Source organism: Prinia subflava, chromosome 5, assembly GCF_021018805.1.
Source record: "Prinia subflava isolate CZ2003 ecotype Zambia chromosome 5, Cam_Psub_1.2, whole genome shotgun sequence".
NCBI lineage: Eukaryota > Metazoa > Chordata > Aves > Passeriformes > Cisticolidae > Prinia > Prinia subflava.
In genome coordinates, this window is record NC_086251.1 from 19,401,401 (window position 1) to 19,422,015 (window position 20,615).

General features: G+C 37.7%; 1 protein-coding gene across 6 annotated transcripts in view; it reads left to right on the forward strand.

The window, feature by feature from the left end:
• The window catches only part of PPP6R3 (protein phosphatase 6 regulatory subunit 3), a 50,956-nt gene extending 35,843 nt beyond the window's left edge, over nucleotides 1–15,113 (forward strand). For 4 of the 6 annotated variants that reach the window (XM_063398292.1, XM_063398294.1, XM_063398291.1 and 1 more), the window contains 9 exons: nucleotides 854–951; nucleotides 2,798–2,852; nucleotides 3,526–3,656; nucleotides 4,281–4,399; nucleotides 5,720–5,873; nucleotides 6,938–7,044; nucleotides 8,011–8,161; nucleotides 11,382–11,504; nucleotides 13,478–15,113. In XM_063398292.1, the coding sequence (XP_063254362.1) occupies nucleotides 854–951; nucleotides 2,798–2,852; nucleotides 3,526–3,656; nucleotides 4,281–4,399; nucleotides 5,720–5,873; nucleotides 6,938–7,044; nucleotides 8,011–8,161; nucleotides 11,382–11,504; nucleotides 13,478–13,529 (990 nt within the window). In that variant the 3' untranslated portion in view covers nucleotides 13,530–15,113. Of the gene's footprint in view, nucleotides 1–853; nucleotides 952–2,797; nucleotides 2,853–3,525; nucleotides 3,657–4,280; nucleotides 4,400–5,007; nucleotides 5,132–5,719; nucleotides 5,874–6,937; nucleotides 7,045–8,010; nucleotides 8,162–11,381; nucleotides 11,505–13,477 lie in introns of those variants that run through there. The other 2 variants (XM_063398296.1, XM_063398297.1) reach the window with 2 other exon arrangements.
• Nucleotides 15,114–20,615: the final 5,502 nt, after the last annotated feature.

Genomic DNA, 20,615 nt, shown 5'->3' on the forward strand with positions numbered 1-20,615 from the left:
CTTAATCTGAACTTGGGGTTTTTCGATCGTTCTTTTGTTTTCTTTCCATATTCACATTGTTCAACTTTACCACCATAGTGTGTCCCCTGGGCAAGAAACCAAAAGTTGACATGACAGCTTTATTTTCTAGAATATCTTAGCGTTGGCTGACTTGACACATGGAAATGATGTTATTAAAAGTCCCTAGAGGATGTGTAGTAATTTCTAATTTAATAATAGTCCTGGAAAATAAGAGACAAAAGCTGTTGTTATGGATAGATGATGCCCACATGTACCTTAGTGTATATACTGATCTGCTGGCAGTCGACACTGTCATCTTTATTTAAAAACCAGCACAGTTGTGTCAGTGACACTGCACTGAGATGTAAAATGTTCAATGGTTTAGTTCTCCTAATATTTAAGAGATGCTGCTGATGTGTGTGCCCAAGACTGATTTTGCTGGTGATACCTGCATAATAAATATGCAGCTGTGCTTTAGTATCTACATATAGCTTAATTTTCTGGTTTTTACTATTTTTAACTTCATGTTATTTTGAGCAAAGACAGCTTTTTCTTTTATATAGTGTTGTTCCTGTTTCTTTGGGGTGCATTTGGAAAGGTGCTGGTTAATGTGGTTAAACTACAGATTTAAATTTTTATTGAGAGCTGTTAGATTGGCTTTCAAGTCAGTAAGTGTAAGTAGGGTTGTAGTTGATGCTGCCTTCCAAAATCCAAAGGTTAAGACAAATCCTTTTCTTGTCCTTTTATGTATAGTTTAGATAGACTTTTTATTTCTTTGAAGCAAAATGGGCAAATAGATTTTAGAGTATTAGTAGAATCATTATATCACTGTCGTTGGTCCTGGGGTTGCCAGGCCTTTTCTGATTATCAGATGCAACAAATGACGTCCAATTTTATTGACCAGTTTGGCTTCAACGATGAGAAGTTTGCTGATCAAGATGACATTGGCAAGTGAGTATAATATTACACTGAATTTGGCTACAGTCTTGTGAGTTTTCTTTCTGGCTGTGTTTTTGGCTGTGGTTTTGCTGATAAGTACAAACATTTACTGATGTGAAGCAGCTGCCAATCAATCCCGTCTTTCTGTGCCGTCTGTGTGCATTGATAGAAGCCTCCCCGAACAGAAGAAAGCAACAGCTTCTCTTCTTTTTCTAATCATGTGGTTGTGCCAATGTTGAGAATGCTGTGCTTGTGAACAAAAAACTGGATTATAACTCTGTTTTTAACAGAGTCTTTAGCAGAGAGCTGTGTCTCTCTGTTGACCTGCCATTGTTTGGGTCACTTTCACTTTGTCTCAAGGTGGATTTTTCCCCTGCTGATGACCAGATGATTAGCTCTACTTCCAAGTTTTCCTAGAAAAGATGACAGGAACAATGTGTCTCTGAGTGTACTTGTCTGTAGGGGTAGAGTAAGGAAGGGCATTGTAAATCTACTTGTTTTATGAGGTTTGAGGAAATTAAGAGTGGGTTACTACAATTAGTCTTACGTGAAAGATGAGGAAATGAGAACAGTCTTGCTCAGGATAAAAAACTCCAAACTAAACAAAACTCAGCACACAACAGAAAACACCCCTCACAAAAGCAGGTGTCTCTGTAAGTAAATGGATGTAGTAAAGGGAAAAGGGGAGAATAGGGGTTCTTGCTGATGGTAGAGTGGATCACGTTTTTTATAAGATTTCATGGCTTGGGATGCCAGAAGATAGAGGTAGGAATAGAAAATATTCCATCGAGATGGTTTTTAGAAGGTTATTTCTATAATAATCTTAGTGCTCTTCTGTAAGACATTAGTAAGTTATGTCTGACTGAGGCTTGCATCTTCCATTTGAGAAGCATTGCTGCCTTTTACGCCACAGAACCTGAGATTAGAGATTAAGATATGATGGTAGAGGAGGTAACACAGGATACTCCTTAACTTTGTGGCGTTAGGCAAGTGGATTTTGGCTAGGATAGGAGCTGGAATTCCTTTAAGTTCATGTCTTTGGAGGTCTGTTCTCTTGGTTGAAAGAGGATGGCTACTTATGTAAAGAGGTCTCAGGACTTGTGACAGGTACACTGATGATGTACTCATGAGTTGAGTTAAGCTGGTTAAGTTGGTTCCTTTAGACCACTCACCTTTTTCCCTACTTCATAATGCAATGAATATTAGAGGAGAGGTATTGTGTGCTCTGCTGAATGCACTCATGGCTAGACAGAGAATATAGGAACTCTTCTGATATGTAAAGATGTGTCAAACCTAATATATGGCATTATGTTTGGGAAAATATTTTAGTGATTAATTAAAAATATATATTTGTGGGGTTCTTTGGTTAGGAGACAAAATTTGATATTTTTCATTTTGTCCCTTCCTGTTAAAAAGGTCCTTTGATAGAAGGGTGGAATCAGTTAAAATATGTAAGAACTGCAAATGCAGATACTTGCAGGATTTTGAGGTGTATCATGGTAGAGCATGGTCAGGTTAGGCATTCTTTAGACCTAAGTTTTTTCCAGTGCATAGCAATACATTATTTGAGATTTAGGTATCTAATTTCAGTTCTGCTTGTTTAAGCTTGTTGCATCTTTGCACCTAACTGCAGATGACAATATTCTGTGTTTTTGTTGAAAATATTTAACAGTTTAAAAAAATCAGGGGAATGCCAGGCCTCCTTGGCCTGTAATCTTGACTGTTTTGTGTTGGAGACTACTTTGTCTTTTATGTTCTATTTTTAGATTATTTGAAAATAAGAAACCAAAGAGAAATTAAATGTCTTCATAGAATAGAAAATCCCGTTTTATTGACTACATATCTTTTTTTCTTCTAGTGTTTCTTTTGATCGGGTTTCGGACATCAACTTTACCCTCAATACAAATGAAAGTGTAAGTATGTGTTCCAGTATTACCAGAAAAATTACTGTCTTTTGAACTTCAGCATGACCTCAGAATTTTGCCAGTGGTTATATTTACTCCTTTTATGTGGAAATCACTGGAAAATAATTATCCTACCATTTTCCCATATAATGAGATTTGCTAATTGGAAGACACTATTTTTTTTCTTTTTGATCAGTATTAAGCCGAATTGCTTCCAGTTTGTATAACTGTGTTGAGGATTGGGCTTAGATTTGATTTGTGCATGTTGCACACTTGTATTTTATGATTAGAAGCTATTTAAATCTTCAGTGTGATTGTAATGACAGGAAAGTAAGGACAGAGTCTCTGAACTTCAATATTATTTTTTGGTTGAGTTAAAACGATCCCCCACTACAGAAAATAAAGCTTTTTGTGCTCTGGTTATCTGGAAGGCTCTTTGGGGTCACTGCCACATCCCATTTTAAAACATGATGGAAGCTCCTAAGTGTTCTTTGATCCACTCAGCTTGTTAGTAGCCAAGTTAAACAAGCAGCACTGCATATTTTCTTGAGAAGCTTTAAATTAAGACATTCTGGGTTTTCTGCTGCTTTTAGAGAAATGCGTAAGATTCTCTTCAGAATAGTCATGTATTTCCAAGATGTTTACTGATGTAATATGGATTTTATGCTTTTGCTGCATTTAGGGCAATATAGCCTTGTTTGAGGCATGCTGTAAGGAGCGGATACAGCAGTTTGATGATGGTGGCTCTGATGAAGAAGACATTTGGGAAGAAAAACACATTGCATTTGCACCAGAGTCCCAGAGGCGTTCCAGGTGAGAAGGGTGTTTGTCATCCAAATAGCAGTGTAGTGAGCCTGCAGTTATGCACCTGTCCTCTGTTTCTGTCTGTTAGTTCTGACTGTCCAGCATAACTGCCTAGTTCTATTCTGTGGAGAAATGAGTGGAGATGTGGCTCTAGTGCTTTGTTTACCAGCCATAATTTGCAGAAGATGCACTTTGGATTTCATAGCTTGTTGGTTTGAGTTTTCCCTGCTGTGTAGTCTTTCCTTCTGCTTTTAAACTGGCCCTGCTGTCCTTGCTTTGGACAAGGCAGCCCAGCTCCACACCTCTATTACACCTTGCTGTCCTCACTGCAGTACCAGTATGGCTGTGAACAAAGGAAAACACATTGAGTGGAAGGAGCATCTAGTTCCCAAAGCATAGGGCTATGCTGCCTCCCTCAATATCTACTGAAAGCCTCTTCATGTGGTCAAGTGAGAAATCTTAAACCTTGTTTCTTTGAGAGAGAAATGAGGGCAATACTAAGAACTAAAGATTATACCTCAAGTAATCTGTCAAATAATTGTAATTCTCTCTAGCCTGAAACTCTGCAGTATTTTGTTGTGCCCAGGGTGTTATACTGAAAACAGAATGTAAACTCTGTCTTTGTATTTGAAGTTCGGGCAGTACAGACAGTGAAGAAAGTACAGATTCTGAAGAAGAGGATGGAAATAAACAAGACTTGTTCGAATCCCACACCAACACAGAGGACAAAATGGAAGTAGACTTAAGTGAACGTACGTAGCTTTTTTCCCTGCTGCTTTGGGTTATAGGGAATTGTTAGATCTAGCAGCCTGATTTTGTAGGAGTTTCTTGTTGACTGCTTTATTCCAACTACGTTAAAGTAGTCTTTCCCACTTGCCACAGAGCGTGCATGTATTGGAAGTTTGAATTCCTTACGTGTCTTAAATTACTTACTCTCTCAAAAATTCATGTTTCTACTTATCAAAAGTTTAAAAAGGAGGAGTAGTCAGAAAAGGGAGGATTAAAGACTCATCTATAAATACTGAGTGCCTACAAAGACCTAATATGTTACTATCCAAACCCAAAAGATGGTATTTTTACTGGAAGCCTTTCAGACCAGCTTTTTGTCTAACAGTGCTCTTTTTGAAGACTTCCTACAGAAGCTAAGTGAACTTCCATTGTTCTAGTTTCAAATGTGAATGAAAGATACACATCAGAAGACTCTTAACTGATGTAATAGGTTGAAAAGTTTTCACATTCAAGTCATACTAAACGGCTTTTGTTAAACTGGAAATGTCTGTAGGTAAAAGCCCTCTGTTTATCTAGACTGTAAGGAATTAAATTAGAAGGAAAAGTTAAGGGTTTTCTTTTCTTTTGTCAGATTGGTGTCGTTGGCATCTGTGTGTCAAACAAGTTTTGATCCATGTGGGTCTCCTCCCATATCTGCCTGGGTTGGAATTTCTAATTGCTAGTCAGAGCTTCCTTTTCAGCCTGTTTTTTTGTATGTAAGTGTTAATGAAAAACATGTTTCCCTTGGGTAGGTGAAGTATTTTGAATTGACCTATCCTAAATTAGATGCTATTCACAGTTGCTCCCAAATTTAAAATATCAATAAATATTTTAAGTTGTAAAAAGCCTTAAACTTTTCTGAAACTTAGCAGTGGTGTTAGTGCATGAGAAATTATTTGAAGAAATTGAAAAAGGGATGAAAACTTTTATGATTTTCATTATTATAGAAATTAGTTTGAAAAATGATAACAAATATTGAGGTTAATTTAAAGGATAAAACAGAATTGTACTTGTGATTTCATATGTTTTATTAGTTTTGTTCTTCAAATAAACTTTTTTTTTTAGCGGAGTACTCTGAATTACTTGTCTTGAAATTCTGCCTTACTGGCAGAATTTTCCTTTTAGGAATACATTCATTTTTTAAACAGGATGTACAGGATTTTTCTGCATGTCCTTTCAAGTTTAGTTATGCATCTTGTTTCTCTTTATGGAATGTACATAGAGAGAATCAGTGTGTTAGGCATATGTGCACTTATGCTCTGTATAGAAATTTGTTCCTGATGAACTTCATGATGGTTTTTCAGCACCTAACTGGTCAGCAAACTTTGATGTACCCATGGAGACTGCACATGGTGCCAGTCTGGATTCTGTTGGCTCTGCTGTGTGGAGTACTGAAGCACCTGTGCCAGCTAAAGAAACTGGCTGGGCTTCCTTTTCTGACTTCACGTCCTCTTTGAGGTAAGAATGTTAATTATTCAGGGTGAGTTTGGTTTTCTTGGGGTGTCCATCTCTACACAAGCGTGTGTTGCTGCTGTATGTAAGGTGTCTGAAGAGCACTGTGTGTTCTTACACAGCATGTGTCTGTCTGATCTCCCTTTCCAGGATTGGTGAGTACTAGTGTTTTGGGTTTTTTAATTTCATATTGTTATGCAGCTGTGATAACTAGGTTAAGTAGTTCTGCATGATTTTGAGAACACTCAAGATAACGCTGTTCCTTTTTTGGATTGAACTCTACACTCTGCTGAGGTCTTGTCTGTGTACCTAATCAAACAGATGTAAATTTTGAGTTGCCAAATATTGGCAGTCAAGAACTAATTCCTTCTCATATTGGAAGACTTTGCTTTCATACATTTGGCTTTTGACTTTCTGTCTGGGCATTAAAACAGCTCAGATATAAAAGTATTATTTTTTCCAGTGTAAAACAGTGTTGTTTCATGATTGAGGCAGGTAAATTAGTGGTCAAATTAAGGGCCTAGAAAATCAAGAGTTGGAGTTGCCACCTAACTAGATAGAAGAGATGTTCTGTAAATGGTGAGATCTTTTTCAAGTGGCCAAATCTTGTCATCTGAGTTTCATTAGAATGAAAAACTTGTAGCGACACTGTATATAAAATCAAGTAGTGAAATGACTTTCATAGCAGTTCATGACTGCACTGGCAGTCTCAACAGAGAACTATCAAGTTGGAAAAATGCATTTAGCAAAACAGTTAACAATACTTGGAAACACTGCAAGGAGCTGGTAATACATGTATGCCTTAGGTAGCAGGGACATTTCCACTAGTACTGGTAGTGTAACAAAATCAAGTAAAAATAAAATGACCGTCAAACACCCTCAGCTTGGTTCTGGTGCATTTTGCATTCTTAAACTTCTATTTAGCATATTTTTCCAGCACTCTTAGAAAGAAACTTGCTGTAAATAAATTTCAGTATAGTTCTAGGCCTTATAGAAGATTAATACTGTTTTAAGAACACTTCATTTTGCTATTCAGAAATGTTTCTAACACTTTTTTACTCTATTTGAAGCTCAAAAGACTCTTTAAGAAGTAATTCCCCTGTGGAAATGGAAACAAACACAGATCCAGGTGATCCGTTGAGTTCAAATGCAACTACTCTGACAACACAGCTAGAGAGTAAGTAAACTGCATTCCCTACTCTGACAACACAGCTAGAGAGTAAGTAAACTGCATTCCCAAATGCAAATGGCTCGATTGTAGGAGTTGTACATGAGAAAAATCTCCCTGAACTTCAAAATTTTATATTTCCAGAGACTCTTCTCTGGGTCCAGTGCTGTTCAGACAGGTATTAAAAGTGACTCTTCAAAGAATTTACGAACTATTTAAAATAGTTTCCAATTTAAAACAAGAGTCAGTGTTACTGATACCTCCAAAAAATCTGCAGAACATGAACAGAAAAGCATTACAAAGAAACAAAGTTTGTTCTGTTAGAAGGTTTCTCACTTGTGTATGCATTTAGCTGAGCTGATGCCCAAAAAGAATGGTAGCCTCCAGTCTTGTCCTGTGTGGCAATAGGCCAGTAGCCTCAATGTGTTCAAACTTCTCCTTCCTGCTCATGCCTTTCTAAGCCATCTTTACTATGCATGCTCTAATTGTTTGTTCTGCATGTATGAACTGGTTTAAAGGACAGAAATATTTTAATAAGCATTTTTTTGTATCTGTTATTACCAGAGAGAGTAAGAGGTGCAGGTGAGAAGTCCAGGCAGACTGGACATCCCAAGGATCTGTCTGTACTTGGAAGCTTAGAGTCAGATTTGTACTATGTAGACTTGTCATGAATTTGACTGTACAGAAGACAAAATCCTACTAAGGCCTTGTTAAGGCAAAATAACAATAAGTTGCAGTAACTATTATATCAAAAGGAAATAAGCTACAAACTGTGGCTTTTTCTTAGGCCATCTGTAAGCAATACTTACGCTCTCTGTGTGGCACCTGCAGAAAGGTGATATTCTCTACAAGGCAGAATTCGAGAAGTGTGCAAAACTGCAAAAATACTCTTTGTGGTATATTGGCTTAATTGCTTGCACATGAAATAGAAACATAAGCAGCTTTGTACTAAATTACTTCTGTTTCTACCTGCAGCCCCAGGAAGTGTTGCTATGGAGGCCAGCTCAGATGGAGAGGATGATGTGGAAAATGCAGACAAGGTAACCGAGACAGTCATGAATGGCAGCATGAAGGAGACACTGAGCCTAACTGTAGATGCTAAAACTGAAACCGCCGTTTTCAAAAGGTGAGAATGCATGTATATTGTCTTCCCACCATGGAAATAGAACACTGTTGATGGAACACTGTATCATCAGAGTTCTTTTTAAATTATAATTCCTGAGGCTTTAACTAGAAACCTTTCAAAGTAATTGTTTTGAAATTTGACTTCTAGTTAGTTACTGTAACTTGTGACTTTACTTATCAACCGTAGTTTCAGTGGAAGATGATTAGCAGAAGACCGAGTCAGCTTTTTCCCTAATGCACATTATTGTGCATTTTTCATGTACAGTTCTTTTAACATTGCACATCAAAACTAAGCCTTTAAAATTTTGCACAGAATTCTTAGGTTTGGATTGGATTTTCATTCTTCTTATCCAGGAGGATGGAAGACAGATGTTGAAGACCAGCCAGGCACTGCTTTTGAGTGTAGCTAATCAGACATTGGGGTGATCACTGTTGGTGGTATGCATGATAGTGTTAAATCTATTCTGGACTACAGGTGGCACATGGAATTCTAGAATAACTGGAAGAATAACTTCCTAATTTTCCTGTCTTCTGATGAAAAGGTTTAGGAATAAGTGTCTCACAACACAGTCAAATTCTATGTTGTATGTATATCAACACTGTGATCCTTTTATGAGAATAAAGCACATTTCAGTGTTGTCTACTTCATCCCATCTACTAAGATACTGTGATCTCAGATTTAATGATCAAATGTTTTCCATTTAGTATCAAATACTTATGTAGGGAAACAGGCTACACACAGTATCACGTGCAAAAATTTTGCCTTTATTGAAGCTGTCCTGCCTTTGTTGTCACGCCTCCACCCTGATGTTGGCAAATTGGAACACATTGCTAGAGCATTTCGACATGCAGCCCTCTTCTTGTTCTTCTAGAATAACTACCTAGTATCTGTCCCTATTCTAGCTTTATAAGCTAAAAAGAAATTATCTGTGTATCTTAGAAGTTGCTTAAAAAAAACAGCCCCAAGTTGATTCCAGGATAAGAAACTTTTCCAGTGTTACTCCTTACATCACCTGTTGTTTAAATCAATTACTTCGTTGGTGGTAGGAGATAATTCCTGAACCATCCAAAATGAATAGACCTTGAAAACCAAACAGCTTTCAGTTAGTCTTGATTCCATCCTTTTGATTATCCCAGTGACTTAACTTCTTACGGTCTTTCAGCACGGAGGGGGGAAAATTTGTGAGTGCACAGTGCTTCTAAATCAAATGGCATTGATAGAGGAATGAACCACAGCACTTTAGAGAAGTGTTAGGGCTCTGTGCAGATTGATGTGATGTGAAGCAATCCACAGTGCATTGCTGATTTAGTAAATGATGTGTCTGCTCTCCAGTATGTTCTGTCTTTTGCACAATGCTTTTACATGGTCTTCACTCTTAGACATTTACAAATCTGTTTTAGTTATCCATGAGTGTCTTTAAACTTCCCCTTAAACTAGTTTAGCTGACGTGCACTTTCAAGTTGTGTGACTTGTGATACTGGTGCAAAAACTAACATGAGGAGGCAGCATCTGGTGACAGTTCCTGCCTACATTCATGGACTTACCTGCTGGAACTGTAGTTAAAGGGACATAGGGGTGCAAAGGGAGGCAATACCATGGAATTGCCCCAGTCAGAAGGAACCTTGAAAGCTTATCCAATCTTTTGTGGGAAAGGGACCCCAGATGAGATTACCGGGCTCTCTGTCTGATTGCATATTGAAAACTTCTAGTCATGGGGACTCTGGGGTCTTGATTTGGAAGGGAAATGTCAAAGTATCATACAAGGGGGCTCAAAGATGAGGTGTTAAATGTAAAGACTGTTCTACACTGATAGAGATGTGCAGCTTCTTAGTGAGTCAGTGTTCAAGTGGCATTTTTTAAACCAACTTGATGGCAAAAGGTCTAAATTAAGGGGCATTTTGAGTAGTGAGAAGTCCTCCTCTGGCTTGTTTGCCTTTCAAAGTGGATGCTTCCAGACTTCAGCTTTAGCTAGGTTTCTGTCAATAGAAAATTGATGGTGTTGAAGTCAACATTGAGGGGATTTATAAGCTCAGTAGTTAATTTGTGGGAAGCTGCAAAGGACAAAAATGTGATTTCTGAACTTAGTTCAGAGTAAAGAGCAAGTAGGAAAAATTAAAAAAAAAAACTAGGGCATCACTTTCAATGGTGATGATGACAAGTATTTTATTTGGAAGGAATTTTAAGGGTATCAAGGCAAGTGAGATGGGGAGATTAGATGGGGAAAACTTGATGAGAGATTGCAATGCAAAAGACAGTATTTTTGCAGGCTCTGCAGGATAGAAGGAGAAAAGAGAAGGATTCATTGAAATTTAAAGGACCCATGGAAAGGAGAACTGTGAGAATAGGAAGAAAACCAGCAGTGGAGATTGGCACTTCTTGAATAAATAGATTTGTTGCCACAGAGGTATAAGATTGATGTTTGTCTACTTCAGAGCTACTTTATAACTATCTCTTGCAGGTATATATGCTCAAATTTGTATTTTAGTTCGCTCATAATGGTGTGATTGAGTTGAAAGAGGGTGGAATAGAGAGAAAAGTTTGGGTTTAGAGGCAAACCAGAAGATTCGCTAGCTAATGACTTTTGAGGCTGCCTGGTTTACATGATACTGTCTTACATAGTGTGAGTGTACAGCTTTTTCACTGAACTTTATTTTTGTCTAGAAGAGGAAGTTTGTGAAGTAGATTGGGCTGCAGTCTTTGTACCTCATAAACCATAAATAGTATTCACTGTGGAGTCACTAGGAAGTTTATTGTGTAAGATAGTGATGAGTTAATGATTTGCTGGTATGTTTAATGGACAGACTTTAATGCCCGTTTCTGAGGGAATCTTGAATTTCTTTTATACTTTCTTCCATTTTTGCATACTTCTGGCTTCAGAGTGTTGAAATCCTATCGGTACGTATAGTAAAGGATCATGATTGTTATCACTTCAGGCATCACATACATTCCTTTTTTCCTTTCTGATCTTATTTGCAATCACTGTGTTTCCTGCCCTTTTATCCGGTCAAGTTTTAATGGATGTAAACACCAGTGCATCGTTAGGTGTTTGTAAAGTCTAGAGCCATGTGCTTGATCTTCATGTTGCAATCATAACTTAAAAATCCATTTGCATGTGAAATATGGACCTGTTTGAGTTTTCTCCTGTTGCCTGAAATTCCCTGTAAATAAACTTCAAAGTTAAATACATTAAATAACTTTCTGCTTTTGTTTTGTTTTTAAGTGAGGAAGGAAAATTGACTACCTCGCAGGATCCTTCTTGTAAATATGTAGTAGAAGAGAATACAGAGGTTGCAGAAGAGGTCCCTTCAGGTCTTCAGCCTACTAACAGCAGTCCAGAGCAGAGGTAACTGCATCCAAGGATGTTTTCAATTCTCTGAATAGCAGTTTGTATGCTTTTCTAATAGGATTGGTCTAAAGAGATTGAGTTTAGCTCAGTCTAAAAATGTGCTTGCTTTTATTTTATTAAATTCTCACAAGTTGAGTTTTCAGTTGATTCTAAGACTGTTGAATCATCAAAGGTTTATTTTTCTTGCAGGGAGTTGTAAATATCCCCATTCTGTTTTGTGACAGTGTTACCAAGTTAGAATAGTGAATTGATGCACAGTACTCTACTGCATGTTCTGATTATACTATGTATAGACTAAAAAGACGTTAGCATGTTTGAAAAATTTAGATTCTGGTTTTTAAGACTTGTTTATGAGGTAGTATTTAACTAGGTCCTTTCTTCTAACTTCCTGCTCTGCATAAGTCTCAAACTTGATCAAGAAGGGGATTCTAATCAGGAAAACCAGCCCTGCATGCTTAAGGTGGGGAAACCCAAAAACTCTTTCACAGTGTCTCCTAGAGATGCTGTCTTTATCAAGGTGACAGTATTTTCTTAATGCTGATAAGCATTAAATTGTGGGAAAGAAGTCCCTGGGTACTACATGATTACCTTTTGAGTAAAGATGCTTGTCTGAAGCAACAGAGGGTCCTCAGAGCTAGCAGTTTGCTAGACTGCCTTTAGGTGGTGGGAAATCGCATGGAACTCCTTTCACTGAATCCTGCTGACTTCAGCAAAGCTCAGAACGTTCTCTAAAGGTGGCTGTTGCAGTAGATCCTCATAAGCACAGGATCAATACCAAGATAAACCTAATGGTGCTTTTGGGGCTCCATGTATGTGTGACTAGTGGAAGGAGTCCCCTAGGTAGGTCTCTGGCTGGTGGCTAGCAGGAGTAATCTTGCTAGGAGCCTCATTCTGTCATGGACTTCTTTCCAGTTAATAAGGGAGTGATGGCTGTGCAGATTGTCACACCTCCTGTCCATGCAACATTGCTTTCTTACCTTCTGGGTTTCTCTAAAAAGTGTTTGCTTTTATCTAGTTCTGTCTGTCTTTTCTCTAATGTTGACATATGTTTTTTAAAAAGTGTTTTTAGAGCTTAGCAGCCAAAGACTTAGCTAGGGGGCTCCTGCTGGTCATGTGCATGTAGAGCACGGACCCCAGAGTGGCTTCTCTGTGATGTCCACCATCAGAGAACAGGAGTTACAGGTAACTTTCCTCATCTGTAGTTTCAAGCAGTATTTGCATTCTTTTAGAGAATCTTCAGATGCATTCCATAGACTTGCACTGAATGGAAGTTGAGGTTTTTTTGCCTCTGTTGCTCATATTTTAATGTCCTCATGTGTTGGTTTGATCTCTTTGTGCCAGTCCAGTGCAACTGAGCCCATGTTGACACTAAACTTTTATCTAGAAATGTGTATACTGTTACTGTTTTCACTCTTGTAGGTTTGCTCTCCATTTTCTTCCATACTTCATGAGCGCTTCATCCTAATGAACTGACATTCAACGTATTTGTGAAAGGCTCTTTGTAGATTAGATTAATAACTAAAGCAACTTTTTAAGATGCTATTGTTTTTCCTGTTGTGTCTTAGCTGCTGGCTGTCCAGTGCAACCTTACATACTCCTGGTATCACATTTTGCCTCACAGAATAAGATTTGGATAAGTATCAAAAATGTGCTGTTTATTAGTAATTCTCTGAGATACCACATCTCTAGAGATCACTTATGTCAGTTAATGAAGATCACAAATTCTTCAGTGGTGTGCTTAGTTAATTGAGTGCTATGCTTAATTAGGAAATAAGGACTCCAGAAATGCTGGACTGCAGAAGATAATTGGGACGAGCATGTTATTAGCACGTGTTTCCTTCCTTCAGTTCATGGGTTATGCTACACACGATCTGGGGTTGTTGGTTTTTGGTTTGGTTTTTGTTGCACCTACCCAGATTTGCTTTGAATCTTTCTTGTGTACTTACATCTCTTTTTTTTTGGCCTCTTAGGACTGATCAACACACCCATTTAGGAGAGGCATCTGTTAATGGCCCTGTATGATATGTGATGTCTACTACCTTGGCTGAAGAGAAAGAACTGATGTCCAGGTGTTTGAGTGTTTCTTGAGGATATCATCTAGACCCTGTTGAAGCCAGTCACTGCTGCACTAATTTCGCAAGGAATCAGGACCAGCAACATTTATATTCTAGATTTTAAGACACTGTACAGAAATTCATAAGTGTAAAAATATTGCACATTGAGAAATATCAATAATTTTTGCGTATGTTTATATTGTATTGTTCTAAATAACGGGCGGCCTGTGAAATAAGATCCTGCTACCCATGTAATGATGACAGTAGTGTTACTATAGTTAAAATGGCTGTAAGAATAGTTTTATAAAAAAGTGAATACAAAAATCTAATGTATTTGAGACATAACTATTTGATGATTAGTGTGACCAAAGTATTTAGCAGTTTTCTTACATTTTTCACCTTGTAAAAAAGAAAAAGAAAATTCATGTTTTTTCTGAAACTGAAATGCCCTATAAATGTTATTTTGGTTGGTTTAGCTTACAAAAGTGATTTAAATAAGAATTTTTTGGTGTTCAACATTTTACAACAGGTTTTTTAATTGGTAATTGTTTTCTGTATTGTTCAAAACAGATCAAAAAATGTAAGTCTATTGGTAGAGATTTAAAAGTATTTATTGCAACAGCTTAGTTGACAAATTGATGTTACTGTAAAGCCATATGTTCTGTTAAGTCTAGTTTGCTTGAAACAATACCTTCTGGGTGAAACACTAGAATATTTGGAGTGCACATGGCTTGTTGTGTTTTAAGTGGTTCACCTGCCTTTAAACAGTTCACCAAGATTTAGTTTAATACCAAGCATTATACAATGGAACATTTCAGAACAATCTGCGTATTTAAAACGCTATAATCCTTTTAGACAAGTCAAGTAAAAGAAATGCTCATGCTGCTAATATAATTACAGTACCTGCATTTTAAAAGTAAATAGTGTTTTTAATACAAATTTTGGCAGCAGAGCATGTTAATTGGTAATTTCACTGTACTGATCTGTGTGAGGCTTTTATTTGTATGTTCGAAACCAGTTTTTTCACAGCTGGTTTGTGTATATATATAGTGATTATGGAAACTAATTCTGTGTAATTTATAATTTTCTATGTCAGTGTAAAATTCCAACAGCCTTCTCAAACAAACGGAAGCAATATTCTGTATATTGCCACATTGTCTGGTGAAAGGGTTAAAATACTCCTGCACTTTCAAGACGCAAAACCATTTTTGTTTCTGTAATAGTTAAATTCATTTATTTTTTACATCACTTGTTTTCCTGACCAGTATTTAAAGCCAAAAGGATATTCTAAACAATGGCCAACGATTTATTTTAGAAGGCGTCCCAAACAACGTGCCTAAACATTACATTGCATACAGAAATAAAAAACCCACATGTATGTCACTGCCCTTATTGCTTTCTCTTTTGCATTTTCTGCAAGGCTCAGTGCACTTGTCCTTGAAAGTTTTTGCAAACTGATCTGTTGTGTGAAAATGTAAAACCACAATATCATAAGTGGAATTGGTAACTATGGTTGCCCTTTTATTTGTACTTTATAAACTATGGAATCCAGTCAGTTTCTAAGTTTTCTTTATCAGTTCAGAATTACTTTTGGATCAGCTTGACCAAAACCATTTTGTGTTAGCTTTAAGGTTGGCAGCTGTCCTCTTGTCACTTTGATCTGTCACCGAACAAGCAGCTTTGGAAACAAAACTGCTCATTTTGACACAGGAATCAGAGTCAAGTAGAAAGTCCAAACACAGGCAAGCAGCAAGTTGGTTTGCGTAAGTTTGAGGTTTGTAAGAAGAAAAACTTGAGTCCTTTCCAGTGCAACTATTAGTCCCTTGCTAAAAAGTTGACTTATCTAGCTTTGTAGCCGTGAAAACTGGAGAATACAGTAGATGAAATTGAATCTGGGCCCTGTTGCCTTGATTTCAGCAGAGTCTTGTATTTGTCCTGTTCACGAACTGTCATATCAGTCCACTGTTTATAGGAAGTGTAGGGTGTGTTTTACCTGCTCGCTCTGTTACTTGCATGAGGAATCCTGAACTTGAAAGCATTGGAGATGTGTTTGGGGAGGGGAGGGTCCATGGGTCTGTGTAAACACACCTCTTTTTCCATCTTTCGTCAACACCGCCGCTGATTGTGCTGCTCACATGGCCTTACAAAGGTTTGAACATAGTGCGAGACTCCTGAACAGCTGTTACCCAGCCTGTGTAATCAGATTTGACTTGCATGCAATGGGATTTGAGTCTTGTTCATGGGAAGAGATTTTAAGGCATTTGCAGTGTGGACTGAAGTCTAATACCTTTGTACAGGTTTGAGTTCCTACAGTGTTTTTAGCAGCAGTTAGGATGAGATGAGCTTGCTGTGAAAGGCTTGTCCACTGCCACATTCCACAGTGCTCTTTGAAATGGCTGAAGGCTCAGTCATTTGAAACTGAATAATGTCAATGGGCAGTGGATTTAACCCTCAGGATTTCTCTGCTAAAGGATTTTTACTCAAATGAGTGTCTGTTTCCAAAGTGGTTAGACCAGTAATATCTGTAGTAGCTCATTGCCTCTTCCCACCTGGCAGAGTGGATGAATCATGCCTTCTTGACCAGTGAAACCATTATTTTAAGTGTAAGCCCTGAATTAGTTTTATAGCAAGATTGTTCCATTTAAGTAAAAGCATAAGTCATTATCTTGACTAACATTACTCTTAATTCACTGAAAAGATAACAGGATAGTGGAAGCAATCTCCTTATATCATTGTACATGGAATCCCATGTGACCACTCTTGAGTGAAGTCGACATTTTTGCACCTATTAAACCTTGTATCTACCTCTTGAAAACAGTGAGTTCTGTGTTGTCATCTACATACTTCTGTGGAAACTTACTGTGACATTCATTCTTCATGTGAAATCCATTGAGGAGACTTGTGAGGAAGATGAATCAGTTTCTTACTGTCATTCATTATAAACTTAACCTTTCTGTTTAAATTTTAAAGCATTAATTTCCTTGGAGATTTTGTTTTCTGATATATGTCTTATACAGTTATATCAGGAAGTACTCACTGTATATAACTGGCTCTTTTAATAGATTTAATCACTTCTGACTCTCAGAATAAATAGAGCTTTCTCCAGTGTAGTATAAATGCTTTGAGTTTCATTATGAAAGAGTATCATTTTCCAAACCAGGATGGAAAGTGGCTGTTACTGTGGCAGCAAAACGCCCTTTTTTGGTAAAGATTTTAACATCTGTCTTTTAATTTCTGCATCTTACTTGCTATCAGGTAAGGATTTGGCATCTTCCTATTCCATTATTGTTTGAGTATGTAAGGTTACAGCATGGAAAGAGATGAAGGCAATAAAATTAAAATAAAAAATATTGTAAAGATAGGGGCATTTTTCTGTCTCCTTTAGGTAGGACAGTTCATGACATTTTTTGCACTTGCTCTGACCAGATTCTGTTAACTGTTTCAGGTTGTGATTTGCCCTGTGTTTAGTCTTGATTACTTGATTACTTGGATGTAATCACACTTACAATGATCCAAAGAAAATCTATGTACTTCTTACTCTGCTGCCACAAGCTAAAGCACTGAGACCCGAACTTGTACCTTGTGTTTTGCTGATAGTGGCTTTCAGAATTTCTCTTGTAGATGAGTCTGGGCATAGTGTTTTTGTATTTTTTATTGGAGAGGGGAACTTGTTCTGTATTTCTGTCTTCTCTGTGTCACTAAGTATCTTGCAATTTGAGGTGGGATTCCCTTTATCTGTCTGGCCATAGCTTAAATTCTGTAATTCTGATTCTAGGGCCTCATTCTGGATTTGATTTGTGTATGATGTTGGGTGCTTTCCTGTTTTCTGTGTCTCAGATCATGATTCTGAAGACTAATTTAGATGATGATTATTGGCATACAGCCACCCAAAGTAAGAAAGCTACACCTTGCCTAGCTGTGGTGTAGATTTTGTCACTCATGTCCCATGAGTTACAATGTTTGCCCATTTGCACAGGGGAAGTTTATCTGCTTGTCTCTCTACTTTGATCTGTGGATGATATTTAGGTAGATGGGTGCTTGATTCTCAAGGGTCTAATAGACATCATTTTTTCAGGTGGAACCTGGATCTGTTACAGATTAGTTAGGTCTGCTTTTAAACTCTGCTATGCGCCACACTTCTGGCTTTCTTACCTTTCTTACACACTTCCATTCCCCTTATCTACACCAATTATCTGGCTAAGATCATCACACTTTCACCTTGGGTAATGCACTAGTCTGGGTCTTTTGCAAGGGTGTTGAAGCCTGACTGCAGACATTGCAAATAGAACCTGCTTTTCCTTATACCAAACAGTAAGTGGGAAATCACTCTGCTATTTTTTCAAATGAAAGATAAATCTTGACTGTGCTACTGAGTGTCATATCAGAGAGAAGCACAAGATTGCTAAGATAAGCTAGGACTGCTAAAACTCAAGTGACCTTGTTTCTGTTGTTGGAAGTCCTCCAAAGCACCTTTCCTCCTATGTCTTTATAGAAGCATTTGTTAATGCTGTAGGTGTTAAAAAGGGTTGGATTTCTTTAGTCACTGCTAAACTTACAATTCTGAGATGTACTTTCAGATGAGGAGGGCTCTGCTTTGGAGTGAGCCATGGAGCACTGGGCATATTGACAGACAAGGTGGTAACGAGGGACTGGAAGATACTTGTTGGTCTGTTGGGCTCTACTGTTTCTCCTTAGTCCCTTCAGAATAAAGTAGCTTGAAAAGATAAAAGTGCTGATGAAATGTGCCACTTTTCTTTTTAACGCTAGTACTTCACTTGTCTTGTTTGAACTACTCAAAAATAAATCTCTGAGCTTGGAAAGTGATGGGTGACTTCCTGGTAACTAAGTTGTTTCAAGTTTTAGTTATACAATTCATGTGGAATTCATACTTATTTCTGTGTGCAAGCACTGGGGACAATTTTTAACTGAACCATTATAAATTATTATTACTTATTATAAATAAGTATCTATAGATTCACACTTGTGTCCATGCACATCAGTGTGTAGGATACATTCTCTCAACATGGCTGGTGCAGTGCCCATAGTGCATTTCCAAAGTGCACTGAACTGTAGAATACCAGGAGGAACAAACAACAAATCATAGGTTACAGCCCATTCTAAAGCATTTCAGGCTTGTGTCTGCGTGCTTAGACATTATCAGTGGTCTCTGGCCAGCCTGAAGGTATCTTGATGGGAGGAGGAACTGGTGCCTCTGGTGTTGGAGGCAAACTTCAGCTTTTGTCAGATAATTTCTCTGATGCACTCTTAGTCCAGCTATTTGATAGGTAGGAGCCTGTGGTAAGGCATATCCAACTGGGAGTGTCTTTTACAATCTCAGTTATGATCTAGAATGGAGTAACTGAGGAAGGGACTTAGATTGTAAAACTAAGTGCAGGGCAGGGGTTATGTTAAGCCTGACTTTGTACATGTGCATGCTTGGTGCTTTTCCATCTGAGCTGTTCTCAAATATCCTTTTTTGTCATACGAGAAGATATGGACTATGTGTTAAGTGACTAACCAGTTCCTTCAGTGAGAGGAGTAGATGCTGCTTCTGGATACACATTTGTGCCCAGTGTCTAGAAAGGAATCAAGAAAGTGATGGTGGTGTAGTGTGACATTTGTACAGAAACTAGATCATCTAGTCACATTAAAACATTCACTGGGAGTGAGAAGTCTTTGTGTTCACAAGTGTGCAAAAAGGTAGGCAGCACTCAAATGGAAAAGTGATTGCTTTCAAGTATCGGGATACTGGCTTGAAAGAAATAAAGCTTTGATTTTATGGGAAGGCAGTTTGAAGTTCTTCATCTCAGGCTAGGTCTCATTTCACTTTTTGGTGATTGTAGCACTTCAGTGAGCTGGAAAAAGATGAAATCTTTCTGGCCAGCTGCCTGTGAAATAATGCATTGCTCTAAACATGAATCCTGAAATGGACTTGGGCTCCTGGGAGAATTCTTTTTCATAGTTCATAGCAGTGATGCCTGTGGCACGTTATTCATGAAAAGAAAAGACTGAAGTTGAGTTGTTGAGTTGCAATAGGTGAAGAAAATAGACACTAATGAAATCCTCTGAATAAGTTGTGTAATGAAGTCAGAATTCATAGTTGTGGTGTGGCTGTGTGTTATGTAGTGACATCTGGCCCCCTGGAATGTGAAGATTCAGAAGCTTGAATGATTGCTGCTGCTAGACAAAATTAGGTTATTAATTTTGTGTTAACATCAGTTGTCTTAGAAAACCTTCTTCTGTCTAAATTTGTTGTGAGGACTGTGAATTTAGTCTTCATTTACTCATAAAAGACAATTGATAACATGGCATGTTTGAAAGAGTAACTAGTTAATTTTTAAGATTATTTTTGTGACTGTCATAATGTCCAGCCATATGTGTCATTGAGTATTCCACAGGTACTTATCTGACTGTAGGACTTAGTATGACCTCTGGACTTCTGATTTGCTCTAGCTTTGACACAAACCAGTAATTCACTGCTTGAATACTGCTGTCTGACAATCTTCATTGTATGTTTTTATGACAAAAAAGCTTTTTTGAACTCAGAGCAGAAAGAGTAATGGAGCAAGAATGACTTGTTTATAAACAATCTGTGACCTTGATGTGTGCTGCAAACCTCTAAGAATGTCTTAGAAACTCAAAAATTAGCATTTCTGTTAGCTACAGCTTTTCTGTTGAGGAGAAAGGAAGGTAATGAGACTGCTAAGCTGACAGGCATTTATTGGGTGTTCAGTGTACTGAATAACTCTAGGAGTCACTGTCTGCTGCTGCCTCATAGCAGCTTCTGTGGTGGCTGAGGATGGGATTGATGAAATCCTACAGTAATAATACTTGAACTTTGAAACAAACTGCTCTTAGTCTAAGAAGCAAAGGGGAGAGCAGAATCCGTGTCAGTATTTCCTAATGCTTTTCATTAGAAGAGGCTTGCATCCTTATTCTCCAAGTGCTTTATCAGGATAATTTCTTACAGAAGTAAAGGAAAAGGAACCAGTGCTAGAAATGTTGTGGTTTTTTTTATAGTCAGAGGATGAAAATAACAAGCAGGCTGACAGAT